Source organism: Saimiri boliviensis, chromosome 1 (assembly GCF_048565385.1).
Source record: "Saimiri boliviensis isolate mSaiBol1 chromosome 1, mSaiBol1.pri, whole genome shotgun sequence".
Taxonomy (NCBI): domain Eukaryota; kingdom Metazoa; phylum Chordata; class Mammalia; order Primates; family Cebidae; genus Saimiri; species Saimiri boliviensis.
This window is the reverse complement of record NC_133449.1, coordinates 84,011,809-84,033,984: the sequence shown is the minus strand read 5'-3', so window position 1 is coordinate 84,033,984 and position 22,176 is coordinate 84,011,809. Positions and strand designations below refer to the sequence as shown.

Genomic DNA, 22,176 nt, shown 5'->3' with positions numbered 1-22,176 from the left:
ATGCTGCATGCAAGTAGACTACTTTCTACACATAAGCACTTTTGCTGCGCGCTCTCTCTCTCTCTCTCTCTCTCTCTCTCTCTCTTTCTCTCTCTCTCTCTCAGGAATTAATGGCTTATCAAGCAGACAAAAAATATATCAGTAATAATATATATTTGAACCATGCTGTCAGTGGGTGGGGCACAATACCAATAGGTTGCTTGCTACAATCCCTCAACCTGTCAAAAAAGAATTATACAATCAATAGAATTGAACTACATGAAATATAGAGAACATTTTAGCCAATAATTAGAAAATAGCATGTTTTTTTTCTAGCACATAGTGAAACCCCATCTCTACTAAAAATACAAAAAACTAGCTGGGCGTGGTGGTGCGTGCCTGTAATCCCAGCTACTTAGGAGGCTGAGGCAGGAGAATTGCCTGAGCCCAGGAGGCGGAGGTTGCGGTGAGCCGAGATCGCGCCATTGCACTCCAGCCTGGGTAACAAGAGCGAAACTCCGTCTCAAAAAAAAAAAAAAAAAAAAAAAAAAAAAAATCACCATGACTAATCATTAGGAAAAGGCAAATTATAACTGCAACAAGACATTCACCCTATCCTTGTGAGAATGGCTATTACCCAAAAGACCAAAGACAGAAAAGTGTTGGCAAGGTTGTAGAGAAAAGGGAAACCTGGAACACTGTTGGTGGGAATTAAACTAGTACAGCCATGACAGAGAACAGTATGGAAGTTTCTTTAAACAAATTAAAACTAGAACTACTATATAACCCAGCAATCCCACTACTGGGTATCTATCCAAAGGAAATGAAACCAATATGTTGAAGAGATATTTGGACTCCTATGTCTATTGCAGCATTATTCATAATAGCCAAGATATGGAATCAACCTAAGTATTCATGAACAGATGAATGGATTTAAAAAATGTGAAGTATATACACAATGGAATACTATTCAGCCTTAAAAAAGAAGAAAATCCTGTCATTTGCAACACCATCCTCCAGGATGAGCCTGGAGGACATTATGTGCAATGAAATAAGCCAGGCAAAGAAAGACAAACACCTCCTGATATCACTTATATGTGGAGTCTGAAAAAGATTAACTCACAGAAGCAGAGTAGAATGGTAGTTACCATAGTTAGTGAATAGTGTGGCATTGGGGGATGCTGATCAAATAATACAAAATTTCAGTTAGGAAGAATAAGTTCAAGAGATCCATTGCACAACATGGTGACTATAGTTAATAACAAGGTTTTTATACTCAAAATGCCTTGTTATCTAAGGTATTTCTCTTAACATCTACGAGATTAGATGCTAAGTTTTCTCACCACAAAAATAATATGTGAGGTGATGCATATGTTAATTAGCTTGATTTAGCCATTCCACTGTGAATACATATATCAGAACATCATGCTGTACACTGACATGGTTTGGATGTGTGGCCCATCCAAATTTCAGGTTGCATGTAATTCCCAGTGTTGGTGGCGAGGCCTGGGGAGACGTGTTTGGGTAATTTGGGTAATAGAGGTGGATCCCTCATGAATGCTTGGTACCATCCTGGCAGTAATGAGTGAGTTCTTGCTCTTCGAGGGCACGTGAGATCTGGTTGTTTCTGGGATCTCCCCCATCTCTCTCTTGCTCCTACTGTCTGCGTGTGATCCACTAGCTCCCCAATTGCCTTCTGACATGATTGAAAGCTTCTTTGGGCCTTACCAGAAGCAGAGCAGATGCCACCACCATTCTTCCTGTATAGCCTACAGAACCATGAGCCAATTAAACCTCTTTCCTTATAAATTACCCAGCCTCAGGTATTTTGTATAGCAATGCAAGAATGGACTAACACATACACCATAAATATATTTGGTAAGGTGGACCAAGAAAAGCAAAAAGAGGGCCGGGCATGGTGGCTCACACATGTAATCCCAGCATTTTGGGAGGCTGAGGTGGGTGGATCACCTGAGGTCAGGAGTTCAAGACTAGCTTGGCCAACATGGTGAAACTGTGTCTCTACTAAAAATACAAAAAGTAGCTGGGTGTGGTGGCATGCACCTGTAACCTCAGCTACTTGGGAGGCTAAGGCAGGAGAATTGCTTGAACCCAGGAGACAGAAGTTGCAGTGAGCTGAGATCACACCACTGCACTCCAACCTGGGTGACTGATCGAGACTCAGTCTCAAAAAAAAAAAAAGAAGAAGAAGAAGAAGACGAAAGAGAAGGCACACAAAAATAATAAAAAGGTGACAAAACTCAGATTCTGCACAGAATTAACAGACATTATAGAATATTGTGAATGACTTTATGCCAAGACATTTGAAACATATGTAAAATGGGGAAAATTCTTAGAAAATATATTACTATAGCCGGGTGCAGTGGCTCAAGCCTGTAATCCCAGCACTTTGGGAGGCTGAGGCAGGCGGATCACGAGGTAGAGAGATCGAGACCATCCTGGTCAACATGGTGAAACCCCGTCTCTACTAAAAATACAAAACATTAGCTGGGCATGGTGGTGCGTGCCTGTAATCCCAGCTACTCAGGAGGCTGAGGCAGGAGAATTGCTTGAACCCAGGAGGCGGAGGTTGCAGTGAGCCGAGATCGTGCCATTGCACTCCAGCCTGGGTAACAAGAGCGAAACTCCGTCTCAAAAAAAAAAAAAAAAAAAAAAAGAAAATATATTACTGTATTACATTACATATAATAATACCAATACTATTTAAAAATTGGATAAACTGTACAACCATTATAGTAATGAAATCAAGAGATAAAATGTTCCTCCAAAGCAAACAGCAGCACAGATTGTTTCACAGGAGAGTTCTATAAAACATTAAAGGGAAAAATAATTCCAATTTTAAACAAACTAGTCTGTGACATAGAAAAGGAAGTAACATTACCATTTTATGGAACCAGGATAAACAGACCAGAGAATTACAAGAAGTGAAAATTAGAGGCTGGGTGTGGTGGCTCACGCCTGTAATCCAAGCACTTTGGAGGCCAAGGCGGGTGGATCACCTAAGGTCGAGAGTTCAAGACCAGCGTGACCAACATGGTGAAACCCCGTCTTTAAAAAAAAAAAAAAAAATTAAAAAATTAAAAAGAAAATTAGAGGGTTACTTCATTAGGAACAGATGCAAAAATCTTCTGATATTAGTAAATTGATGTAGTAGTTTTTTTGGGGTTTTTTTGTTTGTTTATTTGTTTGTTTTTGAGACAGGGTCTTGCTTTGTCACTCAAGCTAGAGTGCAGTAGTGCAATCACAGCTCACTGCAGCCTTGACATCTGGGGCTCAGGAATCCTCCCTTAGTCAGCCTCCTGAGCAGCTAGGATTACGTGTGTGTGCCACTATGCCTGGCTTTTTTTTAAGTGGGGGGTGCCACAAACTTGGACTCAAACCATGTTCCTACTTCAGCATCCCAAAATACTGGGATTACAGGCATGAGCCACCATGCTCGGCCTTAATTTAGTAGGTTTTTGTTTGTTTGTTTGTTTGGTTTTTTTGTTTTGTTTTGTTTTTTTATGAGACAGAGTTTCGCTCTTGTTACCCAGGTTGGAGTGCAATGGCACGATCTCGGCTCACCGCAACCTCCGCCTCCTGGGTTCAGGCAATTCTTCTGCCTCAGCCTCCTGAGTAGCTGGGATTACAGGCACGTGCCACCATGCCCAGCTAATTTTTTGTATTTTTAGTAGAGACGGGGTTTCACTATGTTGACTGGGATGGTCTCGATCTCTTGACCTCGTGATCCACCCTCCTCAGCCTCCCACAGTGCTGGGATTACAGGCTTGGGCCACCGCGCCCGGCCAATTTAGTAGTTTTTTTTTAAAAAAAACCATCATGGCCAAAATGAGAAAAATCATGTGATCATCTCAAAAGATTCAGAAAAATCATTCAATAAAATTGAACCCTCTTCCATTAAAAAACAAACAAACAAAAAACCTCTTAATAAACTAGGAACAGAAGAGAACCTTCTTTTTCTTTTCTTTTTCTTTTTCTTTTTCTTTTTTTTTTTTTTAAGGCGAGAGGTTTTACCATGTTGGTCAGGCTGGTCTTAAACTCCCGACCTCAGGTGATCTGCCCTCCTTGGCCTCTGAAGTGCTTGGATTACAGTTGTGAGCCACCATACCCAGCCCAGAAGGAAACTTTCTTAACCTGATAAAGGGTATTTAACAAAAACCTACAACACTGTCCGTGTTGATTAAATTTCTAATCCACAACCAGAATGGATGCCTACTATTAACACTTGTATTCAACATTGTACTGAATTTCTAGCTAGCCATGTAATACAAGAAAAAAAGAAGGTATAAGGCTTAGAATGGAAGAAACAAAACCATTACTGTGAAATGCAGTGCCTCACACCTGTAATCCCAACACTGGGATGCCAAGGTGGGTGAATCCTTTGAGTTCAGGAATTAGAGACCAGTCTGGGCAATGTGGTGAAACCCCATCTGTAAAAAAATAGAAAACTTAGCAGGGTGTGGAGGTGCCCACCTGTAGTCCCAGCATACTCGGGAGGCTGAGATGGAAGGATCACTTGAGGATTAGGTTGTAGGGAGCCAAGATTGCACCGCTGCACTCCAGCCTGGGGAACGAAGCAAGACTCTGTCTCAAAAAAAAAAAACAAAAACAGAAACAAAAACAAACCTCCCCTCCAAAAAAAATCATTATTTGTAGATGACATTTAAAAAAATTTTACAAAACAGTTTCCTCTGTCAAGTAAACATTTTTAATCTACATGATAATCCCAAAACATTTGTTAGATAATATTTTTTTTGAGACAGAGTCTCCCTCTGTTGCCCAGACTGGAGTGCAATGTTGCGCTCTCGACCCACGGCAACATCTGCCTCCCAGGTTCAAGCAATTCTCCTGCTTCAACCTCCCAAGTAGCTGGGATTACATGTGTGCACCACCACGCCCGGCTAATTTTTCTATGTTTAAGTAGAGACCGGGTTTCACCATGTTGGTCAGGCTTTATCACAGGTATGTGTATATAGGAAAAAGTATGGTACATCGGGTTTGGCACTACCCCAGGTTTCAGATATCCACTGGAGGTCTTGGGACACATCCCCCATGGATTACTGTGGGATCCTGTGCTTGAAAGGGGTTACTGTGCTTGAAAATTACATATTTATCATCTTCGGTATAATGTGTTATGGGAGTAGATACTTTATTGTGTTCACCAATGTATCTCAAGCTGGTATATAGGATTCAACAAGTATCTGTTGAATGAATGAAACTTACTGCTTTATTATTTGGTTGTTCCTCTTGTCAATATTAGTTATTTTCTAGAATGTGGTTTTTCTTTCAGTTTTACTCTGATATTAATATTGTCACCATCATTTTTTGTTCATGAAGGCTTCTCTACTTTTGCCTATATCTTAATTTTTACTCTCAGTTTATTTTGTGTTTCTGTAGTCCAACCAACAAAATTTGCGTATTTTTTTCACGTTGTTTTTATTTATTTATTTGAGATGGAGTCTCACTCTTGTTGCCCAGACTGGCGGGCAGTGGCATGATCTTAGCTCACTGCAACCTCTGCCCCCCAGGGTCAAGCAATTCTTCGGCCTTAGTTTCCAAGTAGCTGGGATTACAGGCACCTGCTACAATGTCCAGCTAAGTTTTGTATTTGTGGTAGAGACAGGGTTTCACCATGTTGGCCAGACTGGTTTCAAACTCCTGACCTCAAATGATCCACCTGCCTTGGCCTCCCAAGTGCTGGGATTATAGACGTGAGCCACCACACCACACCCAGCCTCCATGTTGCTTTTATTTCAAAGATTTATCTTTTATAAAGGATATTAAACATTTCCATTCATCCAGTTATTTCTGTAATCCTACTTTATGTTTTTTTTTTTTTTTTGAGACGGAGTTTCACTCTTGTTACCCAGGCTGGAGTGCAATGGCGCGATCTCGGCTCACCGCAACCTCCGCCTCCTGGGTTCAGGCAATTCTCCTGCCTCAGCCTCCTGAGTAGCTGGGATTACAGGCACGTGCCACCATGCCCAGCTAACTTTTTGTATTTTTAGTAGAGACGGGGTTTCACCATGTTGACCAGGATGGTCTCGATCTCTTGACCTCGTGATCCACCCGCCTCGGCCTCCCAAAGTGCTGGGATTACAGGTGTGAGCCACCGCGCCCGGCCTACTTTATGTTTTATAAATTTTGTTGTCTTAGTATTTCATTTCCTCTGCTATTTGATAAAACTTATTTTCTCAGACTATATGATATGCTAGCTAATGGCAAAGGGATAGGAAATGGGAAGTGGAGGACATTATAAGTTACCAACCGGGCCGGGCGCGCGGTGGCTCACGCCTGTAATCCCAGCACTTTGGGAGGCCGAGGCAGGTGGATCACGAGGTCAAGAGATCGAGACCATCCTGGCCAACAAAGTGAAACCCTGTCTCTACTAAAAATACAAAAAATTAGCTGGGCATGGTGGCGCGTGCCTGTAATCCCAGCTACTCAGGAGGCTGAGGCAGGAGAATTGCCTGAACCCAGGAGGCGGAGGTTGCGGTGAGCCGAGATCGTGCCATTGCACTCCAGCCTGGGTAACAAGAGCGAAACTCTGTCTCAAAAAAAAAAAAAAAAAAGTTACCAACCACAGCTTCCCAACCAATGGAAGCAAGCAAAGTCTGTATTAACCCCCATTTCTTCTTTATCCTGGTGTGTGTATGTGTGTGTGTTTGTGTGTCTATGAAACATTTCAACCATTTTTTTCTTTTTACTCTGTTTTTCCTGGAGGATTAAACGTGTTTGTTGGTGGTAAACTTTATAATTTAGTCCTTAAGTTACAGAACATCACGTTGAGATTTTTGAGTGAACTAGAAAAATAATGAACATCACTGAGAAACCCTGAGATTGATCAGATTTTGCATCTTCCCTCTGGAGTAGAGTATGCATTTTTTGTTTTGTTTTGAGACAGGATCTCGCTCTGCAGGCTGGAGTACAGTCGTGTGATCTCTGCTCACTGCAGCCTAGACCTCCTGGACTCACTCAGGGGATCCTACCCCCGTCTCCCTCCCAAGTAGCTGGCACTACAGGTATATGTCACCATGCCCAGGTAATTTTTCTGTAGAAACGCGGTTTTGTCATGTCGCCCAGGTGGGCCTCAAACTCCTGGGCTCAAGGGATCCTCCCACTTCAGCATCCCAAAGTGCCGAGATTACAGGTGTGAGCGACAGTGCCTAGCAAAGTACACGTTTTTGTTTAAATAAAAGAAGCTGCATTATTTCAAGAGGAGAATGGTGGTATGGCTACTGCTGTTGTTTGGAAGTATGGCTAGGGGTATGCATAAAAAATGTTGTCTATGGCAGGGGCGGTGAGGTGGCTCATGCCTGTAATCCCAGCATTTTAGGAGGCCAAGGCAGGTGGATTACCTGAGGTCAGGAGTTCAAGACCAGTCTGGCCAACAGGGTAAAACCCTGTCTCTACTACTAAAAATACAAGAATTAGCTTGGCGTGGTGGCACATGCCTATAATCCCAGCTACTTGGGAGGCTGAGGCAGGAGAATCACTTGAACCTGGGAGGTGGAGGTTGCAGTGGGCCGAGATTGTGCCACTGTACTCCAACCTGGGCAACAGAGTGAGACTCCATCTCAAAAAAAAAAAAAAAAAAAAGTGTTGACTACCAAGGTGAACCACTGTGGACAGAGCAGATTAAAGCTCTACATCTCCTTTGAGTATACTTTTGTGTTACTACGCTTTCCAGACTTCCCTGAAGCTAGGCTTCTAGATGCAAACTTAGTGTCTCCACCTAACTGAATGGTGCCAGAGTTTTTCTACAGCAGAGTCTTGTTGTTCAGCCACTTGCTTTGTAGGTATCAAGAGAGTGTTTTATGGAAATAGTGGTGGCAGCAACTTTCTCATTGCTGGATAACAACATCAACAGTGTGTTCTTGAAGTCAAAAGGCCAAGGCAGGCCTCCTGGCTTCCTGTCTTCTTGGTTGGAGCAAAGGTAGTAGCATTTCTGGCTGGTCAGGCTAGCCATGTTTTTGGTAGAATCTTTCCTGGAGACTCATCATAGAGCCCTATCTAATAATTTTGTAGACATCTAGTTTCCTATATTAAACCCGTTCCTGCTTATGTTAATGTTTTCTGATTCTTAAATCCAAACCCTGACCAAAAAACTAAAAATTCAAAAATGTTCTTTTTCCAGGTCAATCTCATTTAAATAAGCTGTTGAAATGTTCATTTAGCCTCTTTTCACTAAGTAAGAAACTTAATTGTGTAGTCTTTGGCATTAACTATCCTTGGTTAGTCTGAGCATACTTGATACAAAATGTAGTCAAACACAGGGAAGTGGCTCCCTCCTGTAATCCCAGCACTTTGAGGGCTAAGGTGGGAGGATCGCTTGAGCCCAGGAGGTGGAGACCAATCTGGACAACAGAGGGAGACCCCGCATCTACAAAAATAAATAAATAAATAAAAGAATTCTATGTAGTCAAACAAGTTATTTCATCGCTCTTTTTTTTTAATAAAAATAATTTTTTTTTTTTTAACAAAGACAGGGTTTCACCGTGTTGGTCAGGCTGGTCTTGAACTCCCGACCTCAGGTTATTTCATCTCAAATTTTTTTTTTTTTTTTTTGGGGACGGAGTTTCGCTCTTGTTACCCAGGCTGGAGTGCAATGGCGCGGTCTCGGCTCACCGCAACCTCCACCTTCTGGGTTCAGGCAATTCTCCTGCCTCAGCCTCCTGAGTAGCTGGGATTACAGGCACGCGCCACCATGCCCAGCTAATTTTTTGTATTTTTAGTAGAGACGGGGTTTCACCTTGTTGACCAGGATGGTCTCGATCTCTTGACCTCGTGATTCACCCGCCTCAGCCTCCCAAAGTGCTGGGATTACAGGCTTGAGCCACCGCGCCCGGCGGGTTATTTCATCTCTTAAAGGAAAGAGCTCTCTGTGTGTGCTTCAACACATTGTTATTCATTGTACAAAAATGATCATTGCCATGCTCTGATCATTTAAAAATGATTAGACAGGAAAGTCATTATATTGCAAACTGGTGTTCAGAAATGTTAGGATTTTCAGTTATTTTTATTTTCCAAACATTATTTTAAAAGAACATTAAAAGCATTAGAAATACAAATCTTGCCTAATGGTTAACATAAGAACAATTGTTATAAAATGTTTAAAATACATCACATACTTTGCATCACTGTAAAGCATCAAGAGAACTAATTAACATGTCCTGCTAATTAATCATATTCAACTGAATTCTCATTACTTTTAGTTCTCATTTTAGCCCTTATGAAGAGATAAGTTTTATATGTCTACCTCTACCTGTATCATCATGACAACTTTATTATGATGATACAGGTAGAGGCAGACATATGTAACTTATGAAGAAACAAGTTATGTCTATATCTCTATATCTATGTATAGAGATATAGATATGGAGGGGGCTACGAATCTAGCCCACTATATATTTCATGCAATTTATAACAATAATTTCTTTTTTTAAAACTTTTCTTTTGGAGATAATTTTTTGATGAGTCTAAAGAGACAATTCCTCATATGTACCTGCTTAGTTTTCTTTGTGCTATAATTTTTACCTCCCAGTGCTGGCCCTCATGCCAAATCATCTCAAACTCAAACATCACACAGAAAACCTGTCATTTTAAATTTTATAAGCAGAAATTACTTTTGTGTTAACCTTTTATTAAATCATATTTGAAATGCCTAGACAAAAAAATAGATATATGCCTTTAAAAATGTGATTCATTACTTTTGCACTGACCTAGAAAAAGAAAATAAAAAAAATAAAAATGTGATTCTTGATTAATGTTGTATTCATTATAAAGCAGTTTGGCATACTGGAGTAAATATCAGGTTTTGAATTAAGACAAAAATCTAATTCTTAATTTGCCATAATTCTTTGTGTGATCTTGGGAGAGAATATTAGATTTCTTCTTTGTTAAAAGAGATAATAGGCCAGGCGTGGTGGCTCAGGCCTGTAATCCCAGCAGTTTGGGAGGCCAAGGTGTGTGGATTATGAAGTCAGGAATCTGAGACCAGCCTGGCTAACATGGTGAAACCTCATCTCTACTAAAAATACAAAAATTAGCCGGGTGTGGTGGCGCATATCTGTAGTACCAGCTACTCAGAAGGCTGAAGCAGGAGAATTGCTTGAACCCAGGAGGCGGAGGTTGCAGTGAGCCGAGATCATGCCACTGCACCCTAGCCTGTGAAACAGCGAGAATCCGTATCAAAAATTTTTTTTTGATAATATACTAACCAATTTCATAGGCGTATTAATAAATAAAAAGTGTTATATTACAAATATTAAAAAAGCACAATTAAAATAGTTAACAGTGACTTCCAAAAATAGCATTCAATTACCAAAAAAAACTGACAACGGATATTTTCTCCTCTGTTACAAAATTTAATAGCAAAAAATAAAAAAAAAGAAAGGGAAAAAATGGAAGGAGAGAGACAGGGAGAAAGGGAAAGAAGGAGGTAGGTAAATCAGTTCTAAAAGGTGAACTTAAAAACAAAATAATTCCAGGCTGCCCCTAGGTGTGGAAAAAAAAAATTAGAAGAAAAGCAAAACAAAATCTATGTCTCATATTTAAATCTCAAAAATAGAAATGACTGACCAATACTGGAAGGTAACAGTTGTTAGAAGAGGTTGTGCAGAGTTCTAACTGAATATCTATTCTGTCTTCTCCATACTTCTCATGACCCCTGTGTCTGGAGACAGCTGACGGAGGGAACTATAAATTAAATGCCTTTCAGCTGGATGCAGTTTCTCATGCCTGTAATCCCAGCCTGGGAGGCTGAGGCGGCTGGATCACTTGAGGCTAGGAATTGAAGACCAGCCTGGTTATCACGGTGAAACCCTGTCTCTACCAAAAATACAAAAATTAGCTTGGCATGGTGGGCGCCAGTAATCCCAGCTACTCAGAAGGCTGAGGCAGGACAATCGCTTGAACCTGGGAGGTGGAGGTTGCAGTGAGCTGAGATCGTGCCACAGCACTCCAGCCTGGGTGACAGAGTGAGACTTTGTCTCTACCAAAAAAAATATAAATAAATAAAAGAAAGGGAAAAAAAAAGCCTTTCATGCAAAGAAACAAAGTGCCTTCCAATCTACAATAATAATTCTTGAATATGACAATTTATAAAGATAGGTGTTGTATTTTGATGCTCATCTTGTATGTCTAACATTTAAAAACCTAGTGAGTTCAAATATTAACTGTATAATGAAAATATTTTTACATAAAAATGAGTTCATAGTTGTTATGCTAGGAATCGCAGAGCATAAAATAACATTAGTTTCAGGTATAGAAATACTTGGTCTATTTTTTCTTTCTGTCCATCTGCAGTTTAAGATTAACAGGAGAGGAATAAAACAATTAGTTTGAAAATAGATTATCTTGAGAATTTTTCTACCATAGTAATATATAAAGACAAAAAATGAAGTCATTTTTAAATAGTTACTTCAATACTGTCAGGTGGTTAGTAAACTCTTCTCACACAGAAGGAAAACATAAATAAAAACACTTCCAATCCCATCTCTACACCTTGTTAAGCAATAGTAAATATTGCCCAGTGCATGACAGGAGTCCACATTGTTTTCCACAGAACAGTAACTAAGATGATTACAGCAGTGCTACTCTCCCAGGAACAGTGCATCTCTACCACAGATGCAGTACTCCAGGAGGCTTCTTGAATAAGATCATTCAGAAACAATTCACTTTTGGGTTAGGCAAGGTGACTCACACCTGTAATACCAGCACTTTGGGAGACCGAGGCAGGCAGATTACCTGAGGTCAGGAGTTCAAGACCACCCTGGCCAACATGGTGAAACCCTGTCTCTACTAAAAATACAAAAATGAGCTGGGCATGGTGGCAGGAGCCTATAATTCCACCTACGTGGGAGCCTAAGGAAGGAGAATCGCTTGAGTCCGGGAGGTGGAGGTTGCAGTGAGCAGATATCATACCACTGCACTCCAGCCTGGGTGAAGAGTGAGACTCCATTTCGAAAGAAAGAAGAAATAATTCACTTTTAAACAAGTGAAATATATTTCTTTTCAAAAGAACTGAAAACCTACTCAAGTGACATAAAATATGTCTATAATAAGAAATGGCAATAATCATACTACTATATTCTCAGTTGATTGTCCTATGAAAGAAAAGTACCTAATGCCTGTGTGAGTGTTTTGGTAAAGACAGAGTTATTTCCTTTTCTGTTTTAAGAATACATATATTTCTTTTAGAGACAGGGTCTTGCTGCCTTGCCCAGGCTGGACTTATACTTCTGAGCTCAAGTGATCCTCCTGCCTCAGCCTCCCAAGTAACTGGGATGACAGCTGCACACCACTGCACCCAGCTAACGATATATTATTTATTCAAATCAACCTGCTACCAAAAAGGTATAGTGTTTCCGATTTCAACACTTCAAAAAAATCAAAATCTACAATTCAGTTAATAAAAATAACATCTCAGCAAAACTCCTACCGTCTCATTCTTTAAAAAAACTCCAGCCAGTATCTTATTTTGAAGACACATAACATTGACTCAAGTCATGACAATCGGTTGACTTTTAAACAGTAGCTTCATTCCCAGCATCTATTTAAAGGTTAGGTACAAAAGACTGAGGCAAAGCTCAGAGTAAAAATCTAAAACGTTCACATCAAATCTTAAGATGCAACAAACTATAAAGCAAATCAACAGATACGGACACATCGAACGAAAGAAAATCATTACTGCCAACTTTTCAGTTGAATCTTTTAAGTTTCGATCTGCCATTGATCTCAAAGTTAGAATAAAGTCAGTTAGTATCAGAAACCAAGACTGTCTACATGAGATCCTGTAGCCTCCGTGACTTTAAACGGAGGGGACTGGAATCTGCTTGGCGGAAGTGCTGTCATATTCCTGCATTAAGTCATTAGTGGTGTGGTAATGCATGGCGACATAGGAACTGGCAAATCCAAAAGAGTTTACTGGCTGTAAGTTACATGGGCTGCTCTCCTCCTGGGAAGGGCTGCTATTATAGATGCTGTAGTAAGGTTCAATCCGAGTGTTGATGGGGGTTGAGCTGCTTTGACCACAGTGCTGATGTCCAGCAGAGATCTTGGGACTTACCACACTTTCCTTTGAATGACTTGGACCACAGGCCTGGTCCACAAATTTCTTCTGTGGCTTTGGAGATAACATGTAGGCAGAGTTTGTTTCGTGATGGGAGGATTTGTTTCTGTTGACTTCGAGGTTCCCTTTTCCCATGGCTCGAAGTCGAGTCTTTTGTTTGCAGCAGAAAACGCCCAGGCCTATGTATTGGAGGCACCAGAGCACTTTCCTTCTCAGCCCTGCACTGTTCCGAGAATATATAAAAGGGTTTAATCCTGACTTGAAAAATATAAGGGTAAATCCGAACAATTCAAACTGGTAAAGAATGAAGCTCCCATTACTGGACAGAACCACCTGTACCAAGGAAATCCCCAGTGGAAGACAGCACACCAGGACTGACAGCACGATGATCACACAGGTGACCACGGCTTTGGAATCCTTGGCAGTGGAGAGGTTGATGGCTGATACCAGCTGGAGTCGGCTGGCTGCAGGGGTGACCAGCTGGTTGGGACTCTTAGTATATCCACGGGTCTGAACGTGCTGCAGTTTGTTGTAATTCTGGTTCCTGTACAGAGCCGGCATGGCACACTGGATGGGGTCTCCACCTCCCTGCACAGGGACCCCCATGAAAGGCTGTGGTCTGGAAGCGTCGACTGTGATCACAGGGGGACACTTTCTGACTTGAGCGTTCTTCCGCAGGGTCTGAGCAATCATGATGTAAGAGACAGAGACCACAGCCACACAGAAGGTGAAGTCGACCACATAGAGAGACAAAATGGCTTTCCCTTTTCCAGCAATCAGACTGGCCATGGGAAGACAGAGGTGGGACTTGCTGGTTTTCAAGGTAGCCAAGGTGGCAAGGGTGAAACTGGTGGCCCAGAGAAGCAGGGTGAGGAGTAAGGTGCAGGCAAAGGAGGCCGTGCGATTCGGCTGCTTCCCCAGCACCATCCGGAGCCGGTGCAGGGCGATCACTGCCACTGTCTTCAGGGACATGATGATGAAGCCTGAACTGGTGAGATGGAAAGTGAAGCAGAAAGCATCTGGGATACTACTGGCTGAGCTGAAGAATAACACGAAGGTGAACATGGGGGCCGTCACTCCACAAATGAAGAGGTCACAGAAGGACAGGTTCAGGATCATGAAATCAAAGTTGGTTCTGAATTTCCTGAAGGCTGGATCGAAGAAGGACAAGAAGACAATGAAGTTGCCGTAGGAACCCAGGCAGAAGATGACCGTGAGTAGAAAAGTACAGGTCACCAAGGTGGCTGTGTGGATGAGATCCTGAAGACCCTCTTGCAGAGAGGTGCTGTTTCCTTCCTGCAAGTGAGGCACATGGAGCGAGGTGGCATTGAGGGCATCCTGAAGGTGGTCTGTTGAGTTCATCTTCAGAGAGAAATGTCTCCTCCTTCTGCTCCCCAAAAACACTCGGTGAGGAGTCAGGGCCTCAACTCACAGATGAACAATATGTGACAAAAGTGGCCCAAGGCAGATAAGCCTGCACACAAAAATGCATACCCAGAAACAGAAAGGGATTAATGTAGAAACAGAAAGGAATTCGTACAGTGATCTCATTATTATTATTAGTAGTAGTACTAGTATCTGTCACCTTGAGGGAAAATCTTATTTATTTATTAGTGATGGAGTCTTGCCATGTTGCCCAGGCTGGACTTGAACTCCTGTCTTCAAGCAATCCTCCTGCCTTAGCTTCGCAAGTAGCTGGAACTACAGCCATGCACCACCAAACCTAGCTCTCTCTCTCTCTCTCTTTTTTTTTTTTAAATTATACAAAAGCACTAGAATTTTTCAGCTCTGACTTGGTGCATAGAAAGCATTTCTCCTCACAAAGCTCAACACAGAAAAAGACATAAACAAATACATTCATCCAGCTAATATTTCGTTTTATGAAACAGAGGTTTTCAAATGAATTTAAGTGTCACCTGGAGAGCATGCTAAAAAGTTTATCACCTGGAGAGCAGATTACTTGGCCTCACCCCTTGTGATTCTGTCTGAGGGGTGTGAAGATGTTGCTTTTAGAAACACTTCCGTGTCAGGCGCTGCCGATATCCAAGAACATAACCTCTCCATCAAAGAGATCACAATCTGGTTGGAGATCAATCTAACTATGTAAGTACAGCCTAATAAGATTTCAGGGTGCTATGAGAGCATGGAAGAGGGGAACCTAATCCAATTTAGGAAGGGAGCTGGGAAAGGTGGCAGGAGGGTGGTGGGGGGCAGGTCTTTGCAGCAGAGGGACCCAGGCAAAAAACTACATGTGCTTGAAGTATGAGCTGGAGGGTATTCTTCATGCATAATGTGACCCTTCACATAATTCCCATAAATCACTAACAAATCCTGTTTCCTTCCCTAGGAAGAATCCTTTATTTCCCAATATTTATATTTTTTCCCCCAGGTTGCAATTTCCTGGCCAATTAATTGCATATTCTCCTTTGGAAAAAAACCTGTGTAGGACTACATGTGAGAGAGAAAATTGGAAGTAACCACGGATGTTAGAATTATATTAGACATTTACAAGGTGCAAAGTACCACTTTGTAAAGTCTAAACCGCTATATAAATGTGAGTTACCATTATCCCAACAAGAATATCCTGACGGTGAAGCAGGAGGCATGCACCCCATTCCTGCATTTGTTCACTCAATTTACATTAATTATGTGTATACCATATGCCAGCATTATGCTAGGGGCTAGGATGAGTAAGGCACAGTCTCTGCTTTAGAAGAATAACTTACTCCTCCTTTTTCCTTTCTTCACTTTGCTTTTTCTATTTTACAATGACACTTAACGTGCACTCACACAAATCTGCATTGTCCCAAATCCCAAAGTCCTGCATGGGTTGATGCCCCACCTGCTCCCAACAGATGCTTCTCTTGGGACAGACTAAGCTGTTCCTTGGAGACAGCGCTATGTTCTTGAAAACCAAAAAGCATTTGCCTGAATGTAGAATTTTAGGAATAATCAATGGCACTGCAGAGGTCCACAGCTGCTATTCAGCATATTTAACCACCAGCTCAAGCTGGATCCCAGAAGCCTCTAGCTGTTAACCCCTTCACTGATGGATCAAGGTGGTGCAGAGGAACGAATCAGGTCAGTCAGAGATTACCTGGGGCTCCAAGCAGCAGCTATGAACTACCTAATACAGTCTCTCCACATTTAACAACAGGTACAGCCATACCAGTGCCTATCAGACACATACCAGTCCTGGAAAGTCCATATAATTGACCTGTGTCCTTCATCATGGAAGAAGATAACTTCATCTATATTCTTAATGCTCATGTTACAGATCATGACGATATGGTAAATCTGTCCACTGGAAAGTGAGACCAACTTTTCTATACTTTCCTTTTAAAAAGTTCCATAAGAGAAGAAAATTCTGAACTTTTGTTTCTCGATGGTTAGAATTTTTAAAAAATAGTACCAGATAGCTCTATTTTCACTTAAAGGCTATATACTTGTTTCTGAACACTTTTGATACCTATAAAGTGAGAAAGACAACTTTTTACTGCTTTTTTAAAATGGCTAACTGGAGGACTGGAGCTAATTTATGAAAAGAGAAGTAGAAGAAAAAAACCAATTTGAGGAGGCAGAAAGAGAAGGGAGGTGCTGCTGGTATCTCTAACACCCTTATCTTCAGGAGTTTCTTCTTTGGAAGTAGAGAAATGAAGAAGGGTGAAGAGGGATGCAGGAATTTGGTCTGGGGAAATTAGAAGAATGAAGAGTCTGGAATTAGGATGCTAAGAGAAATGAAAAGTAACTAGGTAATAATGAAGTGGGATGATGGAAGTTATGAAGACCTCAGGGTAGGAGATATTTGGAAAAAGGGTTTGATTTCAAGAGAAGAATGAGATGAAGCACTAACATTAGTCAAGAGTAGGACGCAGGAGGAAAAAAAGGTGATTTGGGGTAGGAGAGGCAACTTTCACTTTTTGTACAGTTGCATTTTTTTCAACAAATTTAAAATTTTTCAATATATATATTTTTAATTGAGATGGGGGTCTCACTATGTTGCCCTTGCTGGTCTGCAACTCCTGGGCTCAAGCAGTCTGCCTGCTTTGGCCTCCCAAAGTGCTGAGACTACAGGTATCAGCCACTATGCCCAGCCTTCAATAAATTTAAAATAATTTATACTGCCATTGTTATTTCCTTCAGGTCAGGAAATAACAATGGCAGTATAATTATCAGCATCACTATTAGTATATTGATTTTATCAAGTGCTTATGATGTGCCAGGTACTGTTCTCATTGTTCCACACTATTAGCTCATTGAGTCCTCACAACAACCCTGAAATACTTGGTATAACATCTCCATTTTGCAGTGAGGAAACTAAGTCAAAGAGAGATTATTTAAAGTGGTGGAACATGCATTTGAACCTAAGCAGTTGCTTTTCCACACTCTTCACCACTATGCTAAACTCAACAGCAAAAATATCTTTTTGGGAGGCATTCCCAGGTCAGAAGTATTAAGTGGTTATTATATACCAGGCACCTATTCTAGAGGCTTGACATAAATTATCAAGGTTTATTTCATTCTCACAATACTCCTATGAATAGGTATTGTAATCTCTTCCCCACTGAAACTTCCTGGAATCCAAAATTCTAATATACCTATGTAGTTATATCTGTATACCATCTATGTAGATACAGATACACACCACACACACACACACACACTTTTCTACGTATCTTTTTGGCCAACTTGATCATTGTAGTTCACATTTAAAGTAATCATAAACCACTCCTATTGAGATAATTAGAAAAAAGAAGGCATCGTGGGCTGGGAAGAGAAAAGAGAGAAAAAGCAGAGGACAGATTAGAAGAAAAGGTTTGCAGAAAAACTTTAGTATAACAGAAATCAGGGAAATGGAGGGAAAGTAAACTCAGGTATTAGCAGTAACTCCTGAGACTTTAAGAAAGAGGAGATTGTGACCATAATGACATTATGATGACAAAAAATAAAAGTGATTTGGGGAGGGAAGTAAATTAAGACTGATTTGCTACTCTTAAATATTAGATAAAGGTTACCCATGTTATTTGCAATGCAAACACACAAGCTACTCTTTATCTCTGGGACAGTGAATAGGTTATGAAAGACAGTGTGATAAAGTTATAAAATCAGAAAGATTTTAAGTTGGAACACCAGCCTTAAGCATGCATATTAGCTGCAGTAAGACAGAATGAACTCACATGCATATTCTTACAACTAGAACATCCTGAAGTAACTAGTAAGCAAAGAATATGGATGAAAATTTATTGTATAATTTGAGTGGCAATTATTTTTCATTAAGAGGTGTGAAGAAAGAGCCTCTGATATGTATAGTGCGCTGTTTTAAATTTTTAGTAAAAATTAAAACATGTTATACGGGCTTTTATAAGTCAACTCATGACCTGAATTCTTCCAGCCCTTTCCCCGCACCCCGCAAAGTGTCTTAGGTTAGCATTTTCAGAGCCTACCCCTCACAGAGAGCAAGGTTCTGTATGATTCTGATTCCCACTGTATTTCTATTGATCAGCAAAACCTCAGGGAGGTTAGCTAACTTCCTCAAGGTCACTAAGATTCCAGCCAGATTAATCCGATTTCAAAGCCCTTGCTCTTTCTATCCAGTAGAACTACACTGAACCCAGAGCAGCTAATGGGATGGGAAGACCTGAGTTATTTGATGGGAGGGATGAAGAGGACATGGAGCCCACAGAGCGGGCAACTGCGGAAAGGGGAGGTCGACCCCTGGCGAGGGGCTGGCGGTGGGTAGAGGCTTCCCAGAGAAGGTGAGGTGATGGTAAGGAGGGCCTAGGCCGGGCCAGGTAAGCTTGTAAACGAATTGGCAGAGGGTTGGTGGGTTAGCAGGGCTCAGCCAAGGTATGGGCGGTGGGTGGGTGCGGGGGTTCCACGCCGAGCAGAGCCTGGGAACCGGCAGGGACCGGCGAGGCTGCCCCGCAGGCCGCGCCGGGGAGACAGGTGCGCGAAGCCGGGCCTGGCCCAGCGCAGCCGCGCTCCTCGCTAACCCGCCAGCCTCCGGGAGCGTCCTCTGCTCCGTGGGGTCGTCCTTCTCCAGGGGCCCGCGGCCTCTCACCTGCCGGGTGGCCGCAGCGCCGCCCCTCCTCCTCCATCTCGCAGTCCGGACCCCAGCTCCGCCTGCTGCTCCGGATGATGCAGGACTGGAGGCATCATCGCCATCGCCGCCGCCTCCGCGCATCCCGGGAGCCGCGGCGAGACGCGGGCGCAGAGGCGCAGTCACGGAGACGCCGAGGGCACCGCCCCCTCCGCCAGACACCCGGGCCTGGCGCCCCGCCTGCGTCCCGCACCCTCCGCGCCTCCGCCGCCGGCCCCGGGGCCCAGAGCCCGGCACTCACCGCTGGCCGCCGCGCGACGCGCGCCTGAGGCGGAAGGTTTTTCAGACCCACGTTTTTGTGGTTTGAGGAACCCCGGCTCCCCGAAGTAGCCAAAAGATGAAACGCAGAGCAAGGTGGCGTGGGAAGGAGGGCAAAGACAGGGGTATCGATGGCACGGTCTTTGGGGGCCTCCCCGGCTGCTTCCCCCGCCCGCCGCCCACCTCCTCCCCATTCCCCGCGCTTTCAAGTCGGCCTGCCTAGCTCCTGACTTAGGCTGCCGCTAATATTTTTCCTCGTGAATTACGCTGGTGGCGGCTTCCCGTTTGGAACTTTGAGACCTAGAATTTATAAATCAAGTCATTGTAATAGAATTTTAATTTAACCAATTCGAACTTGCCTAAGCTCTCTTAAGGTATTAGTGAATTCACTGAGGGATCTCAGCAAGGGGACTGATTGGCAGGAAACATGCAAAGTATAAAGAAGCTACCCATGCAAATAAAAGGACCGAGCCCAGGAATAATGGATATTGATGTATTACTTAGTACTATGTTGAATGTAAAAAATCTTGATAAGTCATAGTGCAATGTATAGGCTAATTTTAGTAAGCAAAAACACAAAACTAAAACTACCATCCTCTCTCATCCTTCCACAATTTATACATGTACAAAATAATGAGCTCCTAAGATAGCTTTTAGTCTGAACAATCAAGTAACATTCCTAAGTATGTTTGCTATTATGGGTACAAAATCAAACCAGTTAAACTCTTCCCCTTCAGTATCACAACCTAGCTAACCAGGATCTTACTACTTTTCTAACCTTCTCAGGGATTCGATTTAGAAACAGAGAATGCTATTGGAATGCCCTTTCCTTCATTCACCCTGGTTACCAAAAAACCAAAGCTGATCCCATTCAGATGAAATACTTAGAATGTTGCTACTGCATTCTTCATTTTTAGCTAACAGTTTTCTTTTTAAAAAAGAACTACCAAGTATCAAGGAATTTAATTAAGGCAATTTATCTTTCTCAGTTCCCTGTGCTTTCTTCAAGAAAAAACAAGAAGGCTGGATAATTTATGAAGTACACATTCAGGCCAGGAGTTGCCTATGCTATCAGAATTCTGTTTAGAAATAACTTCAAGAAAGTTTTCAATTCCCACATATTCCACTTCCCAACCACCTGCGATGAAGCAGTTCTAATATATGCTGTCAAAAATGGTAACCTGGAGTCCCAGGAACAATCAACAGAAAAATACTTGTTAGCATCTGGAGTGGAAATTCTGATCAAAATTATATACCTCTCTATATAATAACTGCTAGTTCATTTCCAGGCATTTGGCTATACGAATGAAGATTACAATAGGTTTGGGCTGGATTGAGACCGTCCGAGTTACACCTACAGAAGAAATGGCCTCAAAACTGAAAAGCAACAACTCACAAATCATAAAGGATTCTAGAGATCTGTAAGAGGAAATCAGGACTCATCAAAGTTCCAGGCAAGGCGCAGTGGCTCACCCCTGTAATCCCAGCACTTTGGGAGGCCGAGGTGGGTGGATCACAAGTTCAGGAAATTGAGACTAGCCTGGCCACCAAGATGAAACCCTGTCTCTACTAAAATGCAAAAAATTAGCTGGGTGTGGTGGTGGGTGCCTGTAGTCCCAGCTACTCGGGAGGCTGAGGCAGGAGAATAGCTTGAACCCAGAAGACGGAGGCTGCAGTGAGCCAAGATTGTGCCACTGCACTCCAGCCTGGCAACAGAGGAAGACTCCATCTTAAATATTAAAACAAAACAAAACAAAAAACAAAGTTCTAGAACTAACTAGAACCATTCAACAAAGCTAAAACTAGTATATCTACAAAATCCACAAGTGAGCAAAACTGGAAAAAACATTGGTAGTCAAAAAATGGAAAATCTGCAAATAAATAAGCAGGGCTAAGTATAGAACATGAATTGGCTATCAGTCTGCCCTGACAATGGCATTCTTCTAATACACTCTTATTGCAACGCAAATTGATACATGTACACTTTGAGGAAAACAGCATATATGAGAGCTGTTAAACTGTTCTTTAAAAAGTTTTAACCTAAGCATCTCTTACTCCTTGGAATTGCTCCAACAAAAGAAGAGTTTTAAAGCATAGTTATAAAAATGTGCACTGCAGTGTAATTTGTAGTACAGGAAATGGAAAACAACCTTGGTGTTCAAAAGGAATCCTTAAAACAATTATGATATACTGGTAAGACAAAGTCTACAAAAACAATTATGAAGACCATGTAGAAAAAGTTACTTTTCCCGTGATGATCAGCTCATGATATTTTTAAATATTTATGTGAGACAAGGTCTCATTCTGTCACCCAGGCTGGAGTGCAGTGGTGTGATCTTAGCTCACTGTAACCTCTGCTTCCTGTGTTCGAGTCATCCTCCCACAACATCCTCCCAAGTAATTGGGAGTACAGGCATGTGCCACCACACCCAACTAATTTTTTGTATTTTTTTTTTTCTTTGTTTTTGTAGAGATAGGGTCTCTCTCTTGCCCAGGCTGGTCTCAAACTCTTGGGCTCAAGCTATCCTAAAGGTGCTGGGATTACAGGTGTGTGTGAGCCACTGCGCCTGGCCAAAGGTTAATTTTCTAATAAAACAAAATTGCTCTTTGCTCCTTCTGGCCACACTACTACTAACCAAAATTGGCCTGCAGCTTAAAGGACTTGGTAATGACAAGTATTTCAAATATTTGAAAACAGCTTTCTCATATATTTGCACCTACTTTCTTGTCATTTACATTAGTAAAT

The 22,176-nt window shown here is 41.9% G+C and overlaps 1 protein-coding gene across 1 annotated transcript; it reads right to left on the bottom strand.

Moving 5' to 3' along the window:
• Nucleotides 1-9,000: 9,000 nt before the first annotated feature.
• Nucleotides 9,001-19,360, bottom strand: GPR75 (G protein-coupled receptor 75). The gene is made up of 2 exons (XM_003922738.4): nucleotides 19,134-19,360; nucleotides 9,001-14,546 (listed from the first exon to the last, which is right to left on the bottom strand). The coding sequence occupies exon 2, from the start codon at nucleotides 14,432-14,434 to the stop codon at nucleotides 12,812-12,814; it is 1,623 nt and encodes a 540-aa protein (XP_003922787.1). The 5' UTR covers nucleotides 14,435-14,546; nucleotides 19,134-19,360; the 3' UTR covers nucleotides 9,001-12,811.
• Nucleotides 19,361-22,176: the final 2,816 nt, after the last annotated feature.

Excerpts from the sequence above, each read along its gene's own strand:
- GPR75 (XM_003922738.4), bottom strand. The coding sequence starts at position 14,434 with ATGAACTCAACAGACCACCTTCAGGATGCCCTCAATGCCACCTCGCTC.